General features: G+C 44.0%; 1 protein-coding gene and 1 long non-coding RNA gene across 3 annotated transcripts; one reads left to right on the top strand and one right to left on the bottom strand.

Moving 5' to 3' along the window:
* The first annotated feature begins 275 nt into the window (after window positions 1-275).
* Window positions 276-27,948, top strand: LOC122457883. Of its 2 annotated transcripts, XR_006277581.1 has the most exons (5): window positions 276-499; window positions 1,711-2,417; window positions 8,639-8,830; window positions 24,979-27,536; window positions 27,757-27,948. It is a non-coding gene; the product is annotated as an uncharacterized LOC122457883 (long non-coding RNA). The 2 variants fall into 2 exon arrangements; XR_006277582.1 differs by lacking the exons at window positions 24,979-27,536; window positions 27,757-27,948 and adding an exon at window positions 11,572-12,212 and having other exon boundaries at window positions 284-499.
* ENDOD1 (endonuclease domain containing 1) lies at window positions 2,507-13,003 on the bottom strand. Its single transcript, XM_038388828.2, has 2 exons — window positions 12,344-13,003; window positions 2,507-6,186 (listed from the first exon to the last, which is right to left on the bottom strand). Exons 1-2 carry the CDS (start codon window positions 12,707-12,709, stop codon window positions 5,023-5,025), a joined length of 1,530 nt encoding a protein of 509 aa, XP_038244756.1. The 5' UTR covers window positions 12,710-13,003; the 3' UTR covers window positions 2,507-5,022.

The raw sequence follows: 27,948 nt of genomic DNA, 5'->3' as shown, positions 1-27,948 counted from the left end.
ACCTAGGGAGGTGGTAGAATCTCCTTCCTTAGAGGTTTTTAAGGTCAGGCTTGACAAAGCCCTAGCTGGGATGATTTAACTGGGACTTGGTCCTGCTTTGAGCAGGGGGTTGGACTAGATGACCTTCTGGGGTCCCTTCCAACCCTGATATTCTATGATTCTATGATTCTATGATTCTATGACGGGCTTCGCCCGCCCACTTTCCAGATCCCAATAAGAGACTACTTTTCTATAGACATCTGGCCTTGCCCTGTCACATAGTATAAAAAGGAACAGCCTAGCTCAGTCTGGGCTGACCGTTGAGGAGGAAGGCTGCACCTTGCAGGATGCAGCCTGGGAGCAGCTGGAACCCCTGACTGCAGTAGCCAGAGGCGCTGAGACCCAGACAAACACCCAGGTACCTGTGGATGCCCAAAGGGAATTGGAGTCACCGGGAACCACGTGCACCGAGAAGCCTGGAGACCATGACAACACCTTGACTACTGCTCCAAGAGACCTGGTAGGAAGTGGCCCAGGGGAACTAGCTATAGTCCTGTGGGAAGTCAGCGTGTTTTGATTGGAGTCCTGCTGACTCAGTGGTGGAACATTCCACCACTGTTAGGGCCCTGGTCCAGGATCTGGTGGAGCAGGGTGGCCCAGGTCCCCTGAGCCTGGTCACCACCTGCCTATTGGCTCTGGCCGTGAGGCCCATTGGCTCTAGCTGCTAGGACTTACCACCGTGCGGATAAGGGCAACCCCATTGGCTCTGGTCACTAGGCTTTACCACCCTGTAGACAAGGGCAGCTGTACTCACTCTGGGCATTAGGCCTTACAGCCCTGCAAGTGGGAGCAACTCTACTGACTCTGGCCATTGGGCCGCCCAGCCCTGAGAAGCAGGGCCATCCTATTGACTCTGGCCATTGGGCCATTCAGCCTTAAGGGAGGGGGCATCTGTATTGATTGTTGCTATTAGGCCTTCTAGCCCGGAGGACAAGGACAGCCAAATTGACTTTGACCACTAGGCCATGCCCTCTCGGAAGCAAATTATATCAACTCTAGCCATTAGACCTCACCGCCCTGAGGTAGAGGGCAGCTGGGAGGAGGGGGTGCACTCACCCCGCACTGGACTGGATTCCACCACCCTGACACAGGGTCATTAACTCCAACCGGATCAGGCACAATGGCACAGGTGGCAGGAAAAATCTCCCTCCCATCTCCTGCTGTGAATGTTCTTAGATCTCACGAGCTAAGCAAGGTGGGTCAGGGTTCAGATAGCGCACTTTCCAAGAAAACATCAGTGCTGCAGGAAGTGGAACAGACACTGCAGGAAGTGGCACTCTTCCTTCTATGTCAGAACTGGAGTCAGTGCCCCCGCATGGCTTTTAGGTGTCACTTTAGTTTTGTGTTTCAACCAAAGAGCAAAGTTCTGACCTCTATGGTCACTAAAGATAACATGGTGTGTGGCTGGTTTGTTTGTTTGCTTGCTTGCTTGCTTGCAAGACTGGAGGTACTAACTACATTGTTCTGGCCAATATCCAACCCAAGTATCTGGCTCCTACCTCCCTACATTTCCCACTGCAGCTTCAGCTGTTTACTGTATTTTTCATCCTGTCCTAAATTACTGTGCAATGTTATGGTGCTAAAAAAAAAATAGCTGCCAGGATTCATCCCAGAGGTAGCTGCATTTCATGATGAATAAAATGATCTCTCTCTCTCGATCTCCCTCTCTAGATAATTTATGGGGAAGGGGGGCATGGGCATATGCATCTATATAATCTTCATCCTTCATCTATTTCACAAGTATGTCGCAAGGCTTAACTAACTAAGCCATACAAAGTGCTTTCAGATTTTCAGATGAAAGGTGCTATAGAAGCACAAAATATTGTTAATAACACCACCAGATTCTGAGTAGTACAGCAACAAAGTGAAACTACAACACTGTTATTTCCCCCAGTTAAGTATGGCCCTTTGAGTGGTCAGCAGTCTTAATCGTAACAATTCACAGCAATGTAATATGAAGTCTGTCTTTTTTCAAAGTCACTTTAATTTTGTTAATACCACATAGCTCCAAAGATAAGGTCAAGCTCCCACACCATAAGTTGTGCCCAGATAAGGCTAATCTCAAACAACAGCTAGTTTATAGCTGTGCATAGCTGTTTTGCAATATTTGTTCTGTGTTTTAGGCAGTTTCTCTATAGACTGCTTGGACATGTAGCATAGTAAAAAATGACCAACGGGATTTGGGACCCATGTTGTGCATGTTGGATTGACAACCCTTTTTCTCCAGGGATTAGGTGCAGCATGGGGAGTAGCCGTATAAACTTCCTCATATGACTCCACTCGTATGCCTCTACCCTGACCTGGGGTGACCACCTCTAGGAGTGACAGGTGGCATTGATCTCCAAGTCCATTTTCTCTACGGCCTCTCTGTTGCCAAGGTATGTTGGACTGTTTGCTAGGAACTGGCCTGGGACACATAATTGTTCCACACAGATCCCAAAGCCAGAGTAATAACTTTCAGTCATAATTAAGCTGGGCTGGATTTGAACCAGCCAGAGTTTCTTTATTCCACTGCAAGCACCTGAGCCATCTACTCCCCCCAAATTCAGCCTGTCATTAAATAGAAATGGTGCGAATGCTGCCACATACTGTAAGAAAGTTTTCTCAAACCCAGAACTGCTCCCAAGTAGCATGTAACAGAGCAGCCAGATTCCCCCAGCAGAGACTTTGCATAGAGTTATGCCCACAAATGTAAAAGCATAGAAGAGCTACATAAAAATACAGCAGAATAGTCATGCATACAAAATGCATAGTGCGGGGTGTGAAGGAACTTAGAGGAGGGTCAGTGCGTGTCTCTTCTACAACTTCTTACAGCATTTGTGTGCTTGCAGACTGAATCAACAGTAGTGAATGCTGATGCAGTCAGCAAGGATCACTCTCAAGGGACAAAGTTTATACAGTATCAAGAAATCAAAACTCCTTCCCCTGAGTCCCTTCCCAAGGGGAGGTGTAAGCTGAGCTGAAGTTACGCCCTTGTTTACTGGGGAGCAGACAGATCATGCCCCTGCACCATGTCCTCTTAGTATGCAGGACCACTGCATTTTGGAGTGGGGCTCGGTTGAGTTAAACTGTGACCTCCCCTGTAAAGCCCTTTGCTTAGGATCTCATCTGCCCACTGCAGTATTCCAGATGAAGTGAGTTACCACTCACCCAGACTCCAATGGCATGCCTGCTTGGGGCTGGGGGATCTCCAGGGGGACAGAGGACAATAGGGGATGTGTCCAGCACTGGGAGGTGCACTTGTGGAGAGTCCAGAAGCTAGGGGCGAAAGTGGATGGGTATGTCCTGTCAGCAGGAGGAGGGGGCACAAGGGCTGCTGTGATAAAGTGACAGGGGCCCGGGTTCCCCTCAAGCTCTATTAGCATCAAGCAGCTTATGCTTCACACGGGGCAATTACAGTCACACCAGCCTTTCAACCTGTCACTGATGGGCTGGGGCCTCCTCCACCCTGGTGCCTCCTGCCCCTTCCAGTTTTGCCTGCACCAGCCCTGATAAGCTAACTTAGTGAGAGTGGCCAACCCCCTCTTCCAAACTTACTGCAGGATGCTGCAGATCACCGTTTCCCCAGCCCGATGGGCTTCTGCCTCATCCTGCTTTCCTAGCTCACCCCCAAGGACTTCCATAACCTTCCAACCTGCCTTCACTGGGAATTTGAGGTGCATAAAGACCGCAGGGTGGTTCCTCAGATCTGCTTTCCCTCTCATTGGATGTAGGTAGGCAGGAGACCAAACACTTGACAGGTATCAGCCAGCCTTCCTAGGGCCAAATTCTGCCACCTTGCTCACGCCGATTCATCCCTCACACTGCAGATAGCCTCCCTATAAGTCAACGGGTATTCTTGTGGAGTGACAGATTACTCAGCGTTAGAGTGGCAGAATCTGGTTCCTCCTCTGCCCTTTGTCATTGCACGCAAGGCCTTGTACTGACTGTGTTTGTTCAGACCAACCGGGATGACAGTCACGTATTTGTCGCCTCAGCCTGAAACACAGTTGGAGGGTTCCTTCCAGCTGAGTGGGGATCCCAGTGCACATCACACACACACACACACACACACACAAGATGAACACAACTGAGTCTCAAATCTTGCCAAGATCTCCAGATGAGTTGGCATGGAAGCATTTATTTGGGAGACTTTGGTCTCTAATCAGAGGCAATGGGTGGGGGGTTGTTTGGGGCATTAGGGTATGATCCAAAGCCAGTAAAAGACTATCTTGGACTTCACTGAGCTTTGGATTGGGCCCACACTGAATAAAGACCCCAGGTCTTGGATAACTGTTTGGTACCAATGGTCAGTTTAAAAAGTTATGGATAGTTAAGAAAAATGGTAAATATCCCCCACACCCCACCATGCCACTGACAACTGTGATTTACTCTCACTAAGGGCTGTTCCATCCATTTCAGCTACCTTGAAAGGCCAAGGGATGAGAATTATCAGCTAAAGCATACCAGCCCAAATTCTGCCCTCAGTTCCTTCCCACGAAACTCCACTGAAGCCAATAGTGCAACTAAAGGCAGAATTAAGCTCTATGTGGTTTCTTCCCATGCAATAATCCTAGCAGAGGGGGAGGGGCAGCATAAGCTCCTTATCTACGCACACCAATGAACGCCTGCTTTTGCTGTGCCTTTGTAGCACTGCCCACGAACAGGCATCAGCATTTTCCTATTTTAGTAGTGAAGGAATAACTTTGTGCGACTCTCAGCGTGTCTCACAGCGCAAGCAGCTTGACATTGGCCTTGAAATCCACAGAGAGCTCATCACCCCAGTTGAAACCCTGAACACTTTACAATAAGTTGAAGTCGATTTGTAATGGAATCCCCTTTTGAAGTGCCATAGGCCCTCCATGTGACCACCAGATTGGTTTGGTGTTATTAATGTCACTGCAATAAATACCAACAAGAACTGTCAGCAATGGTCACATATCGGAACATATTGCCCCCATTTTCTTTCACCACATCTCTGTGCAGTTCTGTTTCCCGTCCCTATCAGTCATCAGAAGAGAGCTTAGGGACAAACTTTTTGCCTAGGTGAGTAGCTATGTAATAAAAGGTGGACATCAGGGCAGCTGTGGCATCGACAATGAGTGAGAAAGTGCCGCCAACTCCAGCGGCCATGTCTTTGAGGACGATGGGAACAGCACAGAGAGTGTCCAAGGGGAAAGCCATGATATGAAGGAAGAGTCCAACGGGGATGCTGAGAATCCTGTAGATGAGGTTCAGGGTGTTCTGGAAGATCCGGACAAAGCCCGTGACGATGTTTGCTGTGACCTTGGCCATGTCCCTGGGGATGTTCAGCAGCACTGTGCTGATTTCTTTGACATAGGACATCACTCCATTCCATAAGCTGTAGAGTCCGCCCATTGCAGTATTGCTGAGCTGCTTGACTACATACCACAAGAAATAATACATGTATCTCACCACCTCTACCAACACATAGCCGACGATTCTCAGCAGCTTGGTGAAAGGGGTCGCAACAATGCCGGCTACTCTTCTCAGCAGGCTACTCTCTCCACGCTTCTCTTGGGCTCTCTGGCCTTCTCTGTGTTTCCCTGCCATGGTTTGCAGTATGGGCTCTTCAGACTGGATCTGGTTTATTGTTTGCAATATGGCTTCCATTTTCTCCTGGCTTTGGCTGCCTCCCCCACAGTTTTTCTTAAACAAGTGAGCTCCTGAAGGAAGCTGCTTCTCCAGGTCTTCCACAGACAGGTCTTCTATACTGTTTTCACCACTCGGGCGTTTCAGAAAGCCCACAGACCATACCTCCGGAGCATCACAGCAAGCTGCCAGCCAGAGAAACTCTGGTATGGACACCTTGTCTTTAACTCTGAGGCTGGACGGAACAGCACCTGCAACAAGATACAGGCGAGCCCCGTTTTCACAATGTGGAGCCAAAGCTTGCTCTACTATATTCTTGATATCCTTGTGCCAGCTTTTGCTGAGAGATGGAATCATAGGGACAGCATTAGTAAGGGTGTATGTGGCTAGCTGGAAATCATCTTCATTGAGGGAACTGGGGTTTAGCTGCCCTCTCTCATAACCGGAGTCCACATAGTCTGTGGTCAGGGCTTGGTTTGCTCCAAGGTTGTTCACTGAGCCAACAGCATCGGCTTCATGCACCATTTCCTCCAAGTCATTTCCAGGATCATCTATCTGAGACACAAAAGAGAACAATTACTGGATGCGGTTTACCTTGCTGCATAATATGAAGCTACATTCAAACTATGCATGGAAATGCACATTATCTCACCCACTTGATGCCCAGGTCAACAGATGATATGAATCCACCCATCTTTTCTATTTTTCCTATCGCTCTTCAGATTAATAGATATATGGCCAGAAGGGATTCTGATCATCTAGTCTGACCTCCTGCATAACACAGGCCATACCATTTCAGCCAGTAATTCCTGCATCAAGCCTGTTATTTGTGATTGAGCTGGAGTACAGTAGATATTTTTAGAAAGCATCCCATCTTAGTTTAAAGACTTTGGATGATGGAGAATGGAGCATATCACTTGGGGGCAACAGACAGAGCCCGTATGTCCCCAGCTATTCTATGGGATCAGTGCTATATATGTGGTACACTCATTTTAGTAATTCTTGTACTAGGAAATCTTAGCTAGTAATTCCTGTGCCAGGCATTCTTGCATGGAATCTTACTTGGAGTGACAATGGAGTTATGCAAGCAAATTAACAAGCAGTCTGAGGAGGAACGCATAGTACGGAGCATAGTCGAAGCAATGTCTTCCCTGTTCTTTCCCAGGACACAACAGCTCTATCTGTTTGCCAGTCATTCTTTCTTGACACGTCCTACATCCTTCTTTTGGAAATTTAAACTGCATGGTCCAAAGTCTGTCCCAAATCACTCCCTAGGCAGCCTGAATAGCCAGGTGTCTTTTGTATTTAGACAGGCTTACTTAGGAAGGATGGTTCCAAAAATTTGTGATCTTAGCATCTTATACACACGTTGCATCATCTGTCTATATTTCCTTTCTTAATTGATTTATTTAAGCTATAAGTATTGTACATAGGAATTGCCATAGTGGATCAGATCTCTGGTCCATTTAGACCAATATCCAAAAAAGCCCAGCACCAGATACTACAGAAAAAAGTGCAAGAAGTTCCACGCAAAGCTGATATGGAGTAATTTGCCCCCAATCCTCCCCGAGGGTCTCACCCTTACCCTTAATCGTCAGAGATTGGCTTAAACTCAGAAGTATGAAATTTTATATTCTTTCCAAAATTTGTATTAGCATTATCTATTTCAGCGAGGTGTTCCTGTTATCCATATAAATGTCCAATCCCCCTTTGAATCTTGCTAAATTCTTGTCCCTCAGTGACATCTTGTGGCAATGACTTCCACTGTCTAATTGCAGGTTAAGTGAAAGTTCTTCCTTTTATCATTTTTGAATGTTCCACCTTTCAACATAATTGAATGTCCCCTTGTTCTTGTGTTATGAGACAGGCAGAAGAGAAGTTCCTGCTGTACCTTCTCTAGGCTATTCATTATTTTATCATGCCCCCCCTTATTCATCTCTCTAATGTAAACAACCCTAATCTTTTCAATCTCTCTTCATATGAGCATTTTTCCAGGCCCTTGATCATTCTTGTTGCCATTATCTGACACCCAGTAGTTCTGCAATATCCTTTTTGGAGATGGGGTGACCAATACTGCACACCAATACTGCATACTGTCACAGATGAGGCCATAGGACTCATTTTTGATGCATTATAATATTTTCTGTATTATTCTCATCCTGTTCTTCGTGTAACCTAACATCTTGTTTGTTCTGATTGCAACCTCGGTCCTGGGCAGAAGTCTTCACTAAGGTGTCCCCAGTATACCCAGGCCTCTTTCCTGTGCTGAATTTTGTATGTAAATGGAATGATAAAGAGACAACACATAGACTCCATTGTGTGTCATTACTAAACAGTGAAGGGTACTGTATACAGAACATATGGCATGAACTTAATTTTCCAAGCACACTAGTTTGTGAGCTGTAACTCACGAAAGCTTATGCTCTAATAAATTTGTTAGTCTCTAAGGTGCCACAAGTACTCCTTTTCTTTTTGCGAATACAGACTAACATGGCTGCTACTCTGAAAAAAAAATAGTTACGAATCGGGTAGCTGTGAGAAGCTGACTATGTAGGTGGTCAATTGTCTGCGGTGGATGTGCAGCTGCAACTGCAGGATTTGGGGTTCAATTCACTTTGAACATTTGGTCTTTTTGTTCCAAGCATAAAAATATCAGAGCAGGCAGTTTATGCTGCAGCTGGCAACACTGGCAACTGGCAACATTTCTTTCCTTGATGCCTCCCACCATTATTAATCTTTTCATGCAGCAGTTATATTTGACACAACTGCCAAGTGCCACAAGTGCTCTCTGTCTCTTTAACAGAGCTCCAGGAAGGCTGTCTCCAGCACCATTTCAAACTCAGATACAAGCACTGTTGCAGAACTCTTGTGGGCCGTAACACAGTCAAAATGAAGCTGTGCTTATTTAGTGTGCTGACACCTTTAGCTGTCTTTGGCACTTGCCTGGCCCCCATTACCAGAGTATCTGGCACTTCACAATCTTTAATGCAATCTCAATCTTCTTTAGGTCCCTTCTTGAGACCTGAAGAAGAGCTCTGTGAAGCTTGATAGCTTATCTCTTCTACCAACAGATGTTGCTCCAACAAAAAAGATATTACCTCACCCACTTTGTCTCTCTCATATCCTTCAACAGTGCTACAAACAATCTTTAATGTACTTATCCTCCCAACACCCCAGTGAAGGAGCTACCATTTTACAGGTAGGGAACCAGTCTAATAGGGTTGAGAGTTTAGACTGCATGCTTACATTTTATTTTCTTTTGGTAGGCAAAAAGTCAGAGTGTTTATCACTTATAATCACTTAAAATCTATCTTTTGTAGTCAATACATTTGTTTAACTGTTTATCTTTACCAATGAGGTTGCCTGAAGTGTTTGGAATTCTCCTCAGGTTTACAAAAGCTGGTGTATGTCCATTTTCCATTGATGTGGTGAACCAATTAATAAACTTGCACTGCTTGTCTTGAGCAGTGCAAGATGGTATATTCATGAGATACAAGGCTTGGAGCTGGGGGCATTTGACTAGTGCCTTTCTCTGTGTGATTCATGAATGGCTCTGGGAACATTCATGCAATCTAGCTGGGTGTGGGACTCCACATGAGGTTGTGCTGAGTGATAACAGTGCCTGGAGGAGTTTGCTGCTTGTCACTAGCAAAGCATTGTGAGAGACAGACCAGGCTGGAGAGTTAAGGGGGCATAGCGGTCCCACTGTCCCAGGCTGCATGCCAGGGATCCCGTCATACACTTCCAAAGTGAAGTAAGGCTACTTTAATGCTGAATAACAGCATCCACACAGGGGATTTAATACAGTTTAACAAATCCACTTCAAAGTCACACATTCAGTTAATTCGGTTTAACTTTCCTGGATGTTCCTGTGTATATAAGCCTTAGGGACTTTCCCAGGATCACACAGGAAGCTTGTGGCTGAGCAGAGAATTGAACCAGCGTCTGCTAGCACCTGAACCACTAGACCATCCTTCTTCTCCATAAATATATTCCATTAAAAATCCTGACTGCTGGATCACTGCGCATCACATGTCTAACCAACTGTGATAAATGAAAGCGAGGGGATCTCCCTTTTATGGATACCCAGCCAGCCAGTAGCTATAAAGTCCCTCTGAGTAGTTGTTCTCTAGTTGCTCTACCTGTAAAGGGTTAAAAAGTTTCACTACTATGCATGGATAAAAGGAAGTGAGTGGGTACCTGGCCAAAAGAGCCAATGGGAAGGCCAGAACTTTTTAAAACTGAAACAAGACTCCCCTTTTGTTTGTCTGTGGTTGTTCTCCCAGAGAGAAGGGACAGAGCAGCTGTGCTGTAAGAAGCTTTGGGCCAGGTATGAAAAATCATCAGTATCATACCTAGAAACTACTAATTTAAAACCCCAGATATATAAGTAGATCAGGAAATGTTTAGGAAGACATGATTATTTTTATTTGTTATGGCTTGTGGATGCTTCTGTGCTAACCTCAGGTGCTTTTCTTTTGCTTGTAACCTTTAACCTGGACCTCAAGAAACTATTCTTGATGCTTAATCCTTGTAGTTGCTCTTTTTAAATCTAGCAGTAGCCTAAGTTCCCAGATGTATTTCTTCCTTTTGTTTTTTTAATAAAATGTACCTCTTTTTTTTAAGAACAGAATAGAATTTTTGTGTGCTAAGAGGTTTGTGCACGTTGTTTAATTAGCTGGTAGCAACAGCTGATTTATTGTGTTTTCTTTCTCAGGTCTTCCCCGGAGAGGGGGTGAAAGGGTTTGAGGGTATCCCAGTGTGCCTTCCTGGGTTCTCAAAGGGGTTCTGCACTTGGGTGGTGGCAGCATCTACCAATCCAAGGTCAGAGAAAAGCTGTAACCTTGGAAGTTTAATAAAAGCCTGGAGTGGCAAGTATTAATTTTTAGACTCCTTGCAGGCCCCCACCAGTGCCAGAAGTGCCAGAGTGGGGAATTATCCTTGACATGTTTTTTGTTGTGTTTTGGTTTTGGTTTTTTTGCAGTAACACTTTTTAACCCTTTATAGGAAGAGGAATTAGAGAACAGCTACTCAGAGGGATTTTATAGCGATTGGCTGGCTGGGTGCCCATAAAAGGGAGCTACCCCTCCCCCTTTATTTATTACACCAAACAGTGGAGGCTATTGACATTCCCTTTATGTCACATCGGATTACTATCTCTGTGCTACTTTTGGCAAATATTTCTCATATATCCCTGAAGAAGCAGACATGGTACACTGGAGGAGACAAGTGAAGTTCCAAGTTACATCACGATCTATTGCAAAATATCCTGGGATAACCCTTAGTCACTCCAGAGTTTAAAAAAAAAAAAAAAAAAAAAAGATTGCTGTGTGATATACTTCATTATGTCTGTGTGTGTACCTATGCACATAACTTTATTCATGCATGTTTTGTGGTCATGTCTGGGTACATATGGCTGTGTCCATATCACTCATGAAATGACTTTGATGATAACTGGTGTCACCACTCTTCTAGATGTGCTAGAGGGCCATGTGCTGTGCAGATTCCTTTAGGAGCCCCAGTCTGACTCAGCATCACACAGAACAATCTCTAATATCATCACAATTCGTCTTCACTTTCTACCTGCATGACCCATTGCCAGAGCCGGTGCTAGGCATAAGCAGACAAAGCCGTTGCTTAGGGCCCCGAGCAACTCAACGGGGCCCCTTATTTGCTTTTTATTACGTGTTTTGTGTGTGTGGAAGCCCCCAATGGGCTAGCACCACCTCTGCTCGCTGCTGCACCTTTGTTTGCTTATTTCTGGAGAGACAGAGGTCTGGTCTGCACTGGTAAGGATTTAAGGGTGAACACTATAACATAACAACCCTAAGGAGTCAGCTAAACATGCAAAGTGTCAGTATAGACAAGAGCAACTGACACTCAGATAACATTTTTTTTAACTGAATTCTCCTGCCTTGACTGAAAACTTTCATATTGCAGGGAACTATGCTACACCTCTTTCCAGCTACAGTATCCACAACAGAGGGACACAAAGAACTGCCATAGTGTCAATTGTGTGAATCACAAATGTGTGTTTCATTCCAGTGCAATGAAGTTAATGAGCTCTTATCAGCTACTGAATCAGTGTTGGCAATAGAACAAACATCAACTTGCCACTGAAACTTTTAACCCTATTATCCACAGCCCTCTGTGTTGTGTAATAGCTACCAGGTAGCTAGCTGGATAGTTTGCAGTGTTATGGTCATGTTGGTGCCAGGATATGAGAGATACAAGGTAGGTGAGATAATATCTTTTATTGGACCAACTTCTGTTAGTGGAAGAGAGAAGCTTCTGAGCTTCACAGAGCTCTGACAGACCTGAAGAAGACCTCTGTGAAGCTTGAAAGCTTGTCTCTTCCACTAACAGCAGCTGGGCCAATAAAAGATATTACCTCATCCACCTTGTCTCTCTCAGATAGATAGACAGATATAGTGGTTTAAAGTGTGAAATCCTTCCTTTTCTTTCTCTTTTTCTTATTCCATTTTGAATGCAATGCCTTTCAGTTTTCATTGTAAGCTCTTTGGGACAAGAGACCATGGATTTGTCCGGGGTTGAACCCAAGAATAAATACTATTTCTAATGCATTAGTGTTTAGAAGGATTTCACAGCTCCCTGACATCTTTGCAAAATTCCATCCCCAACAGCCCAGGATAACTACATGCCTTAACTCTTGAGAAGATTTGCTTGACAGCTATTGGGCAAATTGACTTACCTGCGGTTCAACCATCCAGCTCTCCTCCCCTCTCTGAGCTGCTTTTGTGTATTTAAAAGCGGAATAAAGAGGGGTCTTGTCCTCCATGCTGTAGAGCGTTGCGAAGCGTGGCTCTTTGTTGTACTGCTGACAGATTTTCACATGGAAAGACTCCGTAAATCCTTCTGGTGGGGTTTCTCCATAAAAGAACTCATTGCATTCAGCAAAGCCAGCTTCATCCACTCCAACAACCCTGCCCTGGGAAAAGCCAGGGAAAGCGAAGATGCAAAGTGAAAATAAAATTGACATTTTCATGGTCCACTGCCTGGAACCGAGAGAAGCCCTGTCTGTCTCTGCTGGATATGATGCAGGACCTGTGCTCTGCATAATGCACTGCAGTGAAGCCAGAAAGCGACTGGAATCTGGGTGTACTGTACAAGGGAAATGAAATATGAAACCGCAGCCGTTCCCTGCAGGGAGTGAGAGCTTACTGCATAGAGTGCATTATGAAACTGAACACATGCAGGGCTCTGCTGACACACGCCACACAAACAAATTACAGAGGCACCAGGAGATTGCTCCCAACACTCAGAGCTCAGGGGTAATTCGGTGCTGGAGGGAGCTCGATAACTGTTCTGGTTCCTTTGTTGTCCATCATCAGCTGACCAGGCCGGATCGCTGCTCAGAGCCACAGAGTGGGTGGAGAAGGAAATCTCTCCGGGGCTCCAAAGGGGCTGGGGCAGTTCACTGTAATGCCAACCCCAGCACCCCTCAGAGGGGGTAGGTGGCATGTCCTCTCCAGCCACATACTGGCTAATGTTGAGAGTTAGCAGGGTCTTGGCACTACCTGGAGCCGACTTCTCTTTGCCACTTTTGGGGTGGCTATCTCTCAAAAGCTACTAGTTACCTGTCAGTATCATGCTCCCCAGCCATGTTGTGCATGGCTCTGACGTAGGGTCACAGGAAGAGGTGACCTCCCTCTCCCCTTTTGCATCTGTGCAAGGTGAACCACAGTCACTAGCTCTTAATGCTGAAAAGCCTCAGGCCTAAAGGTCTCACCTGATTAACCAAAGGCTGATTAACCAAAGGCAGAAATGCAAGAGAGTGGGAGTTGTGGGTGCTCAGCATCTCTGAAATCAGGCCTCTTTAAGGGTTTCATGTTAGACACACCAGAATTAAGGGACCCATAATCAATGGCTACTTTTGAATATTTTGGCCGAATCTGTGAAAACAGTATTTAATGGGAAAACAAACTGGAGTGAAAGCCATTCAGCACTGTCTATCGTGATTTGATCTGTCCAATGGGCATCTGTATATGGCACCTTGGTCAGTCCCACTTTTGCCCTGTGTGGCCAACAGGGTAAAGGGGGAGACTGTCCTAACAATGCTTCCATTGGAATCTCCCTGTCACTGCTGGGGCACTGAAGGGCTAACAACAAGAGAGGAATGCAAATAACTGTAGCCCCATAGCATCCATTCTGTAAGGCTGAGAGGGAGCAGGTCAAATCCATCGGCAGCTGAAGAAGTGGCTTTTGATGAGAGGGGCAATGGCTGACAGGTAGGAAAAGGAAGGGTTTGGGAGCATGACAAGAGATGCACAGAACTGAAAGTGAAGACTAGGTGTGGCATATTGACACGAAGTGTGACCACCTGGCTAGGAGGGTGGTGGAAATGGAGAGAAAAAGTGGAAACAAGACTGCCTGCAGGCAAGGAGGCAAAATCAGATGCAGCATCAGACTGGTCATTTTCAGACATGGTCAAGTCTATTGGTAAATTGGTAAGTCCCTCACCAAGACATCAATAGCATACAGATTAGATCCCACTTAAATAATACTTTATGTTATAGCTACCTCCAAACAAGGATCTCAAAGCACCTAAACCTCACAATCTTCCTATGAAGAAGGGAAGGATTAGCCCATTTTACAGAGGGGGAAACTGAGACATAGAGAGGCTAAAGTGGCTTGCTCAGTGTCACACAGGAAATCTGTGGAAGAGCTGAGAATAGCCCAGCTTTAATGATGAGCTTCACCTACAAGGCTTCCCTTACACAGGGAGATGACGTCTAGGAGCCGTACCAAAGCAGGAAAATCTATTGGCACCTTTACTGTGATATTGTCCAATGGGGGAGCCAGAGGTAGGCTGAGAAAATAGTCTAAAGAACAACAGGAAATGTAGTAAATGGGTTTGTTTTGTTTTCAGACACAGGCCTGGTTAACCAACCCTCACAGAAAGTGTTAGTCACACTCAGGAGAGATCATGGAAAAGCGAATGCAGATACCACTGGCCTGAGCCCAGAAAAGCAGAGAATCGGCTTCAGCTCAAAACCTGGATAGAAAATCTGTGAAAAAGTACCTGGGAAATGAAGAACTGAAACCAGACATGAGGTGTTAGAGTTTGATTAAATGTCAGGCTTATACGTATACAGGTGGCACAGGGTAACATTTTCACAAGCGCCTAAGGAGCCTAACTCCTATTTTCACTGGGCACCTAAGTGCCTAAGTCACTTTTGAAAATGGAATGTATGCTCCTAAGTCACTTTGGTGCTTCTGAAAATGTTACCCCTAATCAAGGATGAATTATATAGGCTTCAGTACAAAACCCCCGGAGGGAGGGAGCCGAGGGAAGTGATGGGAAGGGATGACAAAAAAGACTAGCTGACATGAATAGGCCTATTAGTTGTTCTCCAGAGTCTTGGCTTTCATTTAAAAAGCCTTTAGCTGAACTGGTTGCGAAGAAAACCGTGAACGTGTGACCTGAGTGTAACTGATGCAGAGACGACTTCTTCATGAGTTTGCAGAGAGTGTGAACTGCCCCGTTCATTTCAACGGACACTAACTATATGCCAGTAATGATGTCAATGTTGTCAATTAATTCACTATTCAACAAAGCATGGAAGGAAGGCAAGGAAGTATCATACAAGGAAAAGCAACACAATCTACTCTGAGGTCTTACATCAACCTAACTATGGAAGTGTTTGCATTTATATTTCATACCAGCTGACAAAACAACCCTGCTATGCCAATTTAATAACTCCATTCCATGAGCAGCATAGAGTCAAAGTCGATGTAGTTAGGTTGACGCAGTGTCAGTGTAAACACTGCATTGCTTATGTCGACTGTTACTGGCTTTCAGGAGCCGTCCCACAGTGCCTCACACTGACAGTACAATCAATACACTCCTAGTGAGGACGCACACTGCTGATGCAAGGAGCAAGTGTAGACATGGACAAGCAACGTAATTACTGTGGTGGCTGTATGCCAACATAAGTTAGGTCGACTTAATTTTGTAGTGTAGACATGGCCTAAGTAACTGCTCATTTTGAGGAGGCCTTACACGGAGGACATAACTGGATTCCTTATCCCAAAAGAGAGGCTCAGCTTTCTAAAGTTTGGGGAATGCTGATGTGCAATTTGTTTTAGTACTAGGATATCTGTTGTGTTTCCTGATTGTGGAGCCATATGTTTGTTTCCTGTGTGTAAGACAAACAAACTCAGTTAAATAACCCACAAGGAAAGAGGTATTCCTTTTTACAGAGAGTCTGATTGGCTCTATAGTGCCAGTCTGATCCTGCATTCTCTGGCCTCTCACGTACCTCATTAGGGCTTCAGATTTTCAGTTTTAACTGATAAGCACTGATAACACACCCCCAAGCCAAAAATGAAATTGGGGGTTATCCAGGAAAAACATGAGAAATGGTTATTTGTATCTAAGAGCTTGTCGACAAAGACATGGAATTCATGCTATTGGGGTGTGATTTTTAAACAAGACAAACATGCTGCGCATTACTTGGTCTGTGTGGACCCTGCTGGTGCACATTAAAGGTTCCCTAGTGCACTTTAGCATAGTGCTGTTACAACTCATTGCAGTACATCTAACAAGAGAGCCCTCAAACTGGGAGTTTGGGGATATTGACATAAAACTCAAAAATTGCTTAAAAATACCCCCCCAATGAAATTGATAACCCCTGTAAAATAAAGTCTTATACCCAAACTAATGTTTCTAAGAAAAAGGATATCTCTCAAAGTTTGGACAAAATGAAAGGGAAGGGCTTAAAAAATCTAAATTCCTTGGCAACAGCAATGCTGCCTGGCTCGCTTTCCTTCATTCCCAAAATGAGCTTCTCATCTCTCTCTCTCGACTAGCCATAAATTTGTCTCAAATAGTTTATTTTTTATTCCCTGATTTTAAACCCATCTAGTCCAGTTGTTTACTGGAGCACACTCAACTCTGACCGCTTTTCAGACCTGCCACCCCCTATCCCCTTGAGATTACCGCATGGGGCCCAGCCCTCTATATTTTTTGTTACAACTTGAGCAGAGAAAAATTGGGGGAGGAGAAGAGACCAAGGGCCAAATGCCCAGTTGGTGCATTCCATTTACTTGAGATACAGCAGCTCCAAATTTGGCCCTGCTTATGGATAGTGCACATGCCCTCAGGGTATCAGAGGGCACCTGTACCTGCATGTTCATTGTCTCCTGGGTGTGGGGGAAGGAGCCTTTATTAAAATTAGGCTCATAGCAGAACCTGGGAAAAAAAATATTTTTGTAAAATAATATCAGCGTCCCCCCCCTGCAGCTGAGCCAGTAAGCAAACCAGGAATGTAGCAGGGTGCATCCTGCTCCCACTGTCATGCACCACAGAAATCTGCTCAGAGTCCACTGGTTAGGTAATGCCATTTATTTATGTTTCCTCCACTAACACCTATAAAGTTTTGGGTGGAAGTATTATTTACTGCAGCCCTTGTATCATCAGCCCACTCCCCCAGGCCCAAGAGAAGAAGAGCACTCCCTTCCTTGAGATCTAACTGAAATGAATCTGGATTCACCTAGGTGTGCTCCTGCCTCCTCAGCACTTCCTGTACTTTTTAATCTATCCTCAATTTATGGGCTAATTAATCCTCTAGCACCCACCCCCTCAGCCTGATTAGCTAATTGCATCCCAATCCCTAATCAGATTACTCTGCGGGGTCTAATTAGTGCCAGAGTGATCAGAGTGTTGGCTCATTGGCTAGCTTCTAGCATTTTATAAGGAGTAAAAGGACTTTGGGTGGTGATGGTACTAAAGGGATTTGGGAGGTGGAAGTAGCAGAGATTATAAACTGTTTGGGAGTAGAGCAGTGGTTTTTCAAACTGGGGTATGCATAGCTCTAGGAGTACACAAGCTGTCGCCAGGAGGCATGCAAGAAAAATGCTGTAAGGACAGACAGTGCATTTCATTCAGAAAGACTTAGCAATATAATCATAGATATATTATGACTCTATTGCAGATGGAGGTACGTAGTAGACTATAATATTTGGAAAGGGGTATGCAGCCTAAAAAGCTTGAAAACCACTGGGGTAGAGGCTATTTACTCTGTGTCTGTACAGACCCTAGTATAGTGAGGTCCTGACTGGTTGAGAGCACTCTTAGCACTTGTCTACACTACACTAAGTTATGTAACTACGATCTAAGTTACGCAAGTGAGCTGAAGTTGATGTATTTAGATCTACTTACTTCAGGGTGCACACTACACTATGTCGATGGGAGATGCTATCCCATCGACTCCCCTTGCGCTTCTCGTTCAGGTGGAATACAGGAGTCGACAGGAGAGTGATCTGCGGTCGATTTAGCAAGTCTTCACTAAATCAAACTGCCGATGCAGCGATCACCATGCTTTAAGTGTAGAGAAGCCCTTAGAAGTAGTGGAGCATGTTGGCTGAGGCACCTGAGCAGAGGGGTAGGGCTGGGCTAGGATGTGACTTGGGGAAATAAACATCTTTTATTTTGAATTGGAATTCTGATGTATGTTATTCTGGAGCATTTTGCTTGTATGTTGTCTATCTTCTGTTGTGAGTCTGTTTTCTTGTCTCCTTAGATACTAACTAGCTGTGCAATGACTAGCACAATTGGGCCTGATCCTGATTGGGCCTTTGCTCACTATCACAATCTAAATATGTAATATAATAAATCTTGAATAATTAATAAAACCCATAGACTAGCATTATTCATGACTTGATCACAGGCTGTAAGTGCCTACCCGGGTAGGTAGATTTCAGATAGAAGAAGAATCTTCAATCAAGCAGACAAAGGTATAACAAGATCCAGTGGCTGGGAGTTGAAGCGAGACAAAGTCAGACTGGAAATAAAGTGCAGAGTTTTACCAGTGAGGGTAATTAGCCATTGGAACAATTTAGCTCGGGACGTGGTGGATTCCCCATCACTTGCAATCTTTAAGGCTGAGTAACTTTCTAAAAAAATTGGCTGTGGCTCAGCCAGAAGTTATGGGCTTAACACAGGAATCACTAGGTGAAACTCTGTGTCTTATATTACCTGGGAGGACAGACTAGATGATGTGATGGTCTATTTTGACCTTAAAATCTATTTAGGAGATTCAGACTCCAGAAACTTTACTTCAGTGTATTGATATTATGTATTATTTGTTTGTTGTTTTATTTGATTACAAAAGTGCCAACCAAGACGGAGGCCCCACATAAACATATAGGAACAGCCAGTCCTTTACAATGTAAATAGACAAGAGAGAAATGGGAGGAGGGGAAATAGAGGCACAGAGGTGGTATGATTATCTCATCTCAGAAGAGAGGGTGTGAGATTAGTAAAACCTGAGAAAACAAACCAATCTGGCACTCTGCAGATGCTTTAATTAGCAGGCATGTCGTTAACCACACCCTGGGATTGTTGGCCTATTTGGTAATGTACCTATATTTTGGGGTGGGTGGGGGAGGGGCAAACTAGCTGTCAAATACTTTGTACCGGAAGATGAGGTTTGTGGGTCAGCATGTTGAGGAGCACCATTAGATGGATTTGGTGAGTTTCAAAAGACTTCAACAGTTCTCCAACTCTTTCACAGTATGGCCCATTTTGTAAGGGCAAAATTCTCACCAAGGACCCCTTCCTCTCCCACTTCCCTGGTGTGTGCTTCTCACAATGGGTCAGTCATGGCCTGACAAAAAAGAGGCTGCAGGCCAATGGTAGTGATGGTACAACAGTGTGAGCACTGCTGGATTAGAGCATTCTTTTAAACCTGTGAATATAGTACTGGATCTAGTATGCTATGGATGAGAGGATGGGTCAGTTACCACAGTCCAGTCAGTTCTTGACCTTGTTGCTGAGACAGACAAGGAGGATGCTGATACAGGGGTGTATAGTGTAGTGCTTTTCAAATAGGCTACCACGCTGACATTGAATGGCCACTACCGACCTGGGCTAGATTTAAATGTATAATCTACAGTAGAGGTGAAAGGTTCTAGTAGCCCTCTACCAAGTCCCTGATCCCTATCAGTTACATATGAAGCTGCCTTACATTATGAAAAACATTGCTTCTTACAAACAAATAAGTGACTTTAACATCAGTAGCTGAGAGGAAGGTGGGAAATAATATTGACTGAAAATATGGTGCTAAAATATGGTTGACATAAGGTTTTATAGGTTAGTTCACGAAATTTATGGCTCAGTAAAGTGGACTTGGGGAAGGGTCCTCTGATTTAGAAAATGATGTAAAAGATCTGAAGGAGGAACAGGCATGACCTCAAACCCTGTATGCAAGTGTCTCACTTTAGAATCATTGTGTTACTGTCGTGTATTATTTGAGTCACCTGATTCACCTGCCTTGTGAGGTGACAGCAACTTATGTATTGTTCTGCAAGAGGTGGTGTAAGTTTGTTGAGGGAGCATCCCTTGGAAGACCTTAAGCCATGTCATGTCAGCTTTCCCACAATTCCTTTCAAAGAAGAGATTGGCAGTTTGGGAGTATGTTCTCTGCCTTTTGTTTCCTTCAAAATGGACTTTTTGTTTTACAAAGGTGTGTAAGGTGTGAGAGACACTTTTGATATTTTGAGTAATACCATGTCAACCTGAAGCAATGGCTTAGTGCTCTAAGCCTCCTGTATGCAATAACTAAATATCCTGACACCACAGGTTCAAATCCTCACAGTTCTAGTTTACCCCTTCTCTGTTACAGTAGAAAAAGCAAGTACCTTGCAAATTTACTGTATAGAAGTCATTTGAAGAGACCTGAATTCTGCTACGTGGCAATGTTACAGATCCTATGGCACTCACAGCAAAGGATTGCTCTAGGGTCCATAATCAAAATCTGCCCTCTCACCCCTAAGTGTGGTATAGTGCACTGTACGTTCTCTGGTTGCTCGCCTAAGCACTAAATGCATTTTGCTGGTGCTGTATGTCTATACCTTCTGTGAAGAGCTTTGTGCTTTACTGCCTTTACATCAATGTCAAATACTATTGCTGTGTAAAGACTAGAGAGGCATGTTTTGTACAGAGCAGGTGGGATCATGCAGGACAATGAATCACAATGAAGACAGGGAGAAGGATGGGGTGTGAATAGTTAAAGAAGAATGTGCATTCAAAGCCTTCAAAAAATTCCTACAACAACCGCACCCTCACTATTTCCCAGAAATCCCAGTAGAAGCTCAGATAATAATGCTTCAATCCTCTGGTCTTGTCTCTGCATTGTGTATGACGTGCTACTAACACAGTTGTGTATTGTTCTTCTCTGGCCCTGGCATGCAGAAGTAGGTCAGGGGCTGGAGACCCAAAGATCTATGTGGGGGCTGGTTAAGTAAAATTGATTACAGCACAGTGGCTGGCAGGAGAGACAAAGTCAGGCTTTCTTCTCTGTGCTTTTACATTTGAGCAGTTCATCTTAGGGGGAAGAAAGTGAAATCAAGCTGATTGTGTTGTGATCATCACAAATTATAGGCCAGAGAGAACAAGAAAGGTGTGTGGGTGGGGGGTAGAGCACAAAATTCATTTTCAATGACTAATGTGGAGTAGCACCAATAGAGGAACATGCATGCAGAGGCTTGCCAAGGCAAGTAAAGTTTACAGCACCCTTTGTATGACACACCTTTTGCATTTACATCAGTTAGCCAATTTAATGAGACACACACAAAACTGGACTTTGTACAGATAAGCTCTGTACATATGCCTGAGCTGTGACATTAGGCATGCATCTAAAAGGGAAGTGAGCTGCATGGCAAAGCCTAGATCCCTAACTAAATGAGGGCATAACCAGGTAAAACTGTATGTCTCAACTCCTAGCCCAGCAAAAACTGCTTACACCTCAATTGAAGAAATAAGGGGAAGATGGAAGGAAATGACCTTTGCAAATCTTGAATCGCCCATGGAGGCACATCCAAATCTTTCTTGACCTCTGCTCAGTGCTCCAGAGAAAGGTGATGCCCCACTGTGACCCAGGAACCTGTTGGTATCAACTGGCAGAGGGCACAGGAGGTGCCTAGATTTTTACAGGGATCCCCTGGATCAGATATATGAATAATTCACTAAAGGGTGGCATGTGAGGTCTCTACATTAGTCCACTAATCATCATAATCACTGTAAATGTATGTCTGGATGATATTTGTTTTTACTGAAAATTATGTTCTTAAAGGCAGGTAACCAGAAGGTGACATGTCTCATATAGGTTCATTTCAAGCAGAAAGTAACAGACACTTATCTCTCTGACTGGTCTTGTGTGCACTGGGCATTGAATGTCCCATTATGGATGGCTGTGGGCATACTGAGCCAAATGCTAATCAAGAGATTGCGAAATCTCCAAGAGAGGAAATTTACAAGAAGAAATAAATAGCAGAATGGGATCCTGGAGGACTAAAGTCAGTGGATTGTTGGGGTATAGCTGGGGGTGCAGAGGCAAACACTGGCTCACTCACGGAGGAGGCAGGCTAGCCATGTATTTATCTTATGAACAGAGGCCCACAGCCAAGCCTAGCTGTACAATGCTGGAAGGACTTTGGATGAGCATTGCTCTATTAGGACATGACAATATCTAGTTAAGTCTAGGTTCTGGAATGTGTGTTATGATTTCATTTACTATGTTTGTTCCGATACTGTCACTTCCTATGACTTGAATCTCCTTACTGTTACTTGTTTTCACTATAAACATATCTAAGTGCTGTGTGTATTAAGCAGAGTGGTGATATGAGATGGACTGGCTAAGCTGCAGTGCACTGATTCTTTGGAAACAGCCAATCTGTGAATACTGTGAATGTCCAGTGGACCAGGAGCTAGAAATTCAGCAAAGATGCTCAGAGGACTTGGAGTGTGCCAATCGCTGACAAGACACAATAGGGCCTGTGTAAGGGTGCTTGTGTTGCCCATGGCAAGTGGAGTTGGGGAGTTAACCCACTGAAGGCACAGACAAGGCTTCCACATCCTGGCAAGGTGCCCCAGTGTGCCGTGGAGGACAATTTCTTCTCAACCTGAAAAGTGATGATCAAGAACCAATCAATCAAGAATCAACCCAATTAAATATCTAATCCCAGTTACATGCCAAGATACCATTGTTTTCCAAGTAACAGTCCATTTTTAAAATTTGAATGGCAGTAAACTGGATTCTTCCCATTTGTCTGTGTGAAGACAATGCCAGGTGTTTAAGACTATTACAAATATGTAACCGCACCCACTATTAGATAAATGCTTTGGACTGTGTGTTAATCCAGTAACTAAAGAGTTAATTATTCCCAAACCAAGAGGGAACACATGGTTTGGTCCTATTGGCTAGAAACCATGGAACATGCAAACTATCATACATCTAAGGTGTGATCCTATTCCCATGGGAGTTGGTGGCAAATCTCTTAACTTCAGTAGAAGCAGGACTGGACCTGTAGCTTAGCTTGTTTTTAATGAGTTCAGAGATAGCTGCACTGAGATGCTGCTAAAAAGGGAAGGGCACAGGTTTCAATGCTGATTAGACTGGTATTTAAACCTCTTTCCCTCCTTGGAAACCCTTCTCTGTGCTACAAAGTTGGGACCCAAGAGAAATGTTTTCTTAGTAATTACCCCGATAGCCAAAACCCCATTTATCTGGAGGATTTGGATGTCACTTAGATCTCTGGAGTTCATAGATTTTTAAGGCCAGAAGGGAACATTATAATCATTGTCTGAGTTTCTGCATAACACAGGGCACAGAATTCTGCTCAATAATTGCTGTATGAAGCCCATTACTTCTGCTTGAGCTACAGAATTGCTTTTAGAAAGACATCAAATTTAGATTTAACCTCTCCAAGTGATGGAGAATTTACCCATGGACAGGCAAAGAGGTTTGTACTTTAATACACTTAGGAAAGAACCACACGAAGCTCAGAGATTAAAGTAAACTAACTAGAAAGCAGCGATGAAAAAAAAATGTGGGTCATTATTAGGAACAACATGGATATGAGTTTCCTGTGCAATACCATTGCTTGCTAAAATGGATAATTCCATTCTGATACATGGGAATCTTTTACAGAAAAAAAGACCATCCATTGCCCTTTCACATTGCTTTGGTAGGACTATCAGTGAAATGCTGTGCTGGACTCCTTTGCTTCAAACATATATAGAAAAGATAGAAAGACAAGGTACGAAGTGGTGTGTTGGTGATTTGCTTTTTTTTCTAATCAGGCAATATAAAGCCAATTTCCCAGTGTGGTACTGGGGGCACTGTGCTACCAGAACTTCTCTATAATGGGTGGGGAGCCACAGATGAGTCATTTCCAACTAACATTTACAAAGGGATAAATTTAGCTTAGCTATTAGTAGAAATGTTTGGCTGGTGGGTTAAGACAGTGGAATAGTTTGCCTAAAGATGGATGCAAGTGTGGACACAGCTCAGATACAACCACTAGACTGTGTGTAAATATTGTGTAACTACAATTACCTGCTTTGGTCTAAGCACAGAAAAATATTTGATCCTGTAGAAACAAGAGAGTCTGTATCAGGATCAGATTGTCTCCTAAACAATGAGGCAAGGAAGTGAGCCCACTGTGTTTCAAAATGTCAGCTTGCTTTTCCAGAATCCTCCCACCCCATACAGCTAAATTCCTTTCGGGTGACATTATGTCTTGTATGTGAGCTTCACTGAAGTCTTGACAGCAAGCTGCATGTGTGATTGAATTAAGCAGCCTGAGGAAAAATCAGGAAATAAACAAAATGCAAGTTCAAATCCAGCGTCTACCAGGAAATGCCAATATGACATGGGATACCATGCGCTATCGTACCAAATTAGAACATTGGTCCAGGACATTTGGCATTTAGCAAGTGGCCAATATAGAATGGCGACCACACCCTCAACCATGCACCTAGACAAGGGGACTAGATCCTGTAAGTCCTCCTTGCAGGGGATTCCTATTGAGTTAAATGATTTGCCTGTATTGTTTTCAAACCTTGCAATGGGATTTATGTGCAGGTGAATTACAGGATTAGGCCCTAATTGTGATGCAGGAGAGAAATTCCTCCTGACCCTGCAGTTTATGTGCTGATGTATAAGATTGTTTCTGTTGGGGGTGCCAAGGTAGATGAGGTAGTATCTTTTATTGGACCAATTTCTGTTGTCTCTCTCATATCCTGGGACTCTCACAGCTACAACAACACTGAAAACAATGTTTCGACTGGCAAATTGAGAGCTGTTTTAATCTTTCCCACTTCAGTACCCACTGCTCCATCAGTCAAGTACTGAAAGGTTTGCTGTCTTTGTCTCATGCTTCAGAGATAGAGCACAAGATTTCTCCTATGTACTTTTTTGGGATATTTTTCCAGTCAATTGCCAGTCCCCCATCCCAGCACTTTGGAATAACTGAATCTTTGTTTTGTTTCCATGGGTCATTAAGTACTAGAGGACTGAGTAACACTATTGGTATTTGCAGGAACGAAAGGGTTAACGGACAGAAGCAGCGCAGTGGACCCCAGCAATGAAAAAGTTAATAGACGGTGTCAGTCTTGTGCAGCACCAAAAGGCTTACTGCACAATGGGGGCACAGCGGATGTGGCCAGGAACCAGCAGTGAAAGATGTCAGAGTACAGTATTTAATACAGACAAACAGTGTAAAGCTGACTCAGAGGCTTTTATTTATGCTCAAATAAATTTGTTAGTCTCTAAGGTTCCACAAGTACTCCTGTTCTTTTTGCGGATACAGACTAACACAGCTGCTACTCTGAAAAAAGTGCCTTATCAGTCATCCATTCTTTTTTTAAATCAAGGAAACAGTAACTTCCCGACTTCTTCTTCTAAGGTTACATTTTTGATTCAGAGCTTTCTGAACCTGTGCATTAAGCCACCATTCTCTAAAATCTAGAGCTGGGCAAATAATGAATTTTTCAGTGCTCTGGCAATTCCAAATAATAATAATTTAAAAAAAGACCATACATTATCATTATGAATAGCTATGAATTGCCACTGTGAATTGTTATTGGACCAGGGAATGAGTGGGAATGACTCTGCAGTTCTGAGGGCAGTGGTTATCAACCCGGGGTACATGTACCCCTGGGGGTACACAGTGGTCTTCCACGGGGTATGTCAACCCATCTAGATATTTGCTTAGTTTTACAACAGGCTACATGAAAAGCTCTTGTGAAGTCAGTGCAAACTAAAATTTCATACAATGACTTATTTATACTGCTCTATAGACTATATCAGTGTTTCTTGGGGGTGGGTGTCACAATTTATTTTATAATTATACAGTAAAAATGAGAAAGGAAGCAATTTGTCAGTGCTAATGTGCTGTGCCACTTTTGTATTTTTATGTCTGACTTTGTAAGCAAGTACTTTTTAAGTGAGGTGAAACTGGGGGTACACAAGACAAATCAGCCTCCTGAAAGGAGTACAGTAGTCTGGCAAGGCGGAGAACCCCTGGGTTAGGGCACTAACCTGAGATGTGGGAGATCCCAAATTCAATCCCTGCTCCAATGACTATTTAATTTATTTATAAAAGGTGGATCAAATTCAAGAGCAGAGACTGAAACTCCCACCAGACTATCTCAGTGGCGAGGGGTGCTCTCCTGCAATGTGGGAGATCCACATTTAAATCCCTTCTCCCTATCAGGCATGGGGGGAACTGAACCTGGGTCTCCCAGATGCGTGCTCTAACCACTAGGCTAAAAGTTATAATGAAGGCAGCTTCTCCTCCTATTGTTTTGTGACTCCACCCCCAAAAACTGAAATACAATCACAGAAATGTGGAACTGGAATGGACTTCAGGAGGTCATCTAGTCCATCCCCCCCACGATGAGGAAGGATTAAGTATACTTAGACCATCCGGGGTGGGTGTTTGTGTGGCTTTAAATTCCAGTCATTGGTTCTTGTTGTGCTGTTCTCTGTTAGATTAAACAGTCCTTTAATACCCACCTGGAAAACACTTACATAATCAAAAAAAGAAAAGCAGTACTTGTGGCACCTTAGAGACTAACAAATTTATTAGAGCATAAGCTTTTGTGAGCTACAGCTCACTTCATCGGATGCATTTGGTGGAAAACCTCCACCCATTTGTCTCACCTTCCCAACCCAAAAATCAATCTCCGAACCACACAATAAAGCTCACTGGAGCCGCAATCACTTAACATCGGTTAGTAACTTTGAACCCAAAACACTTCAGCAGCTATACATACACACACACCACTACTGAAATGCAGACACAGCTGGGGTGAAAGACACCAGCCAACTACCACACAGCATCCTCATGTTCAATAACCATTCAGAGCTGGGGCAACATCCAGTTTTAAGATCTCACCTAACAGTCACCCCTGAACAGGGAACTGCATAACATTTAATTCCAACCTCTGGAACAAGCTACAAAGGGAAATGATGGCATCTCCTGCTCTTGATGTCTTCAGATCAAAACTGGATGCACTAAATTCCCAGTACTTTGATCTATCAGCATAATCCTGCTCATTTTGAAATCAATGGCAAAACTCCTATTGATTTCACAGGGAGTAGAATTGGGCTGATTGCAAAAATATGAATATTTATTTACAGGTGTAACTCTCGGGAATGTCCTTAATAGTTGTTATTTAATTTACTGGGTGCCCGTAGCAGCTAGACATTTATAACAATTTGTTTAAAATATATTATGTAAAACTCTGGGACGCTTCCACTGGGGAGCATTAAAGACCCTCTGATGTCTTCACAAATGGCGGGAAGTGGGCTGTCATTTTCCCAGGAATTAAAAGACACACAGACATACACACACACACACACACACACACAAAGCCATTACAACTTACATCAAGTAAATGTATCTTACAACAGACCTTGGGGATCACTAGAGACAGGCATGGGAAGAACATCAAAGGGAGCAAATTCCACAGACAGGGTGCTTGGGTGACAATGCCCTACCACCACCACCCCTGAACAGTTCAGCCCTGAGCGGTGACAACAAGAATCTCCCAGGCATTAAGCACGAGGTTGGGGTGCTCAGAAATACTTCAGGTTTCAGAGTAGCAGCCGTGTTAGTCTGTATTCGCAAAAAGAAAAGGAGTACTTGTGGCACCTTAGAGTTTTCTGTGTGTGTATATAAATCTCCCCACTGTATTTTCCACCGAATGCGTCGGATGAAGTGAGCTGTAGCTCACGAAAACTTATGCTCAAATAAATTTGTTAGTCTCTAAGGTGCCACAAGTACTCCTTTTCTTTTTGAGAAATACTTCAGGCAGACTGGGCCAGAGGCATCAATCTCGTCCATCACTGGGCCCTAGATCATACAAACTCCGCTCCTGGCCACTGTGAACCTGTTGCTGTGGCTCAGTCTGGCACACTAGCTCTGGGGACCCCCAGGTGGATGATGTCATTAGCAGCCGGCTGTTAGGAGAGGGGTGTTGGGATCGGTTTCTGCCGCGGTAAT

Source organism: Dermochelys coriacea, chromosome 1 (assembly GCF_009764565.3).
Source record: "Dermochelys coriacea isolate rDerCor1 chromosome 1, rDerCor1.pri.v4, whole genome shotgun sequence".
Taxonomy (NCBI): domain Eukaryota; kingdom Metazoa; phylum Chordata; order Testudines; family Dermochelyidae; genus Dermochelys; species Dermochelys coriacea.
Note: the sequence above shows the minus strand (reverse complement) of the source record. Positions and strands in the feature narration are given on the sequence as shown.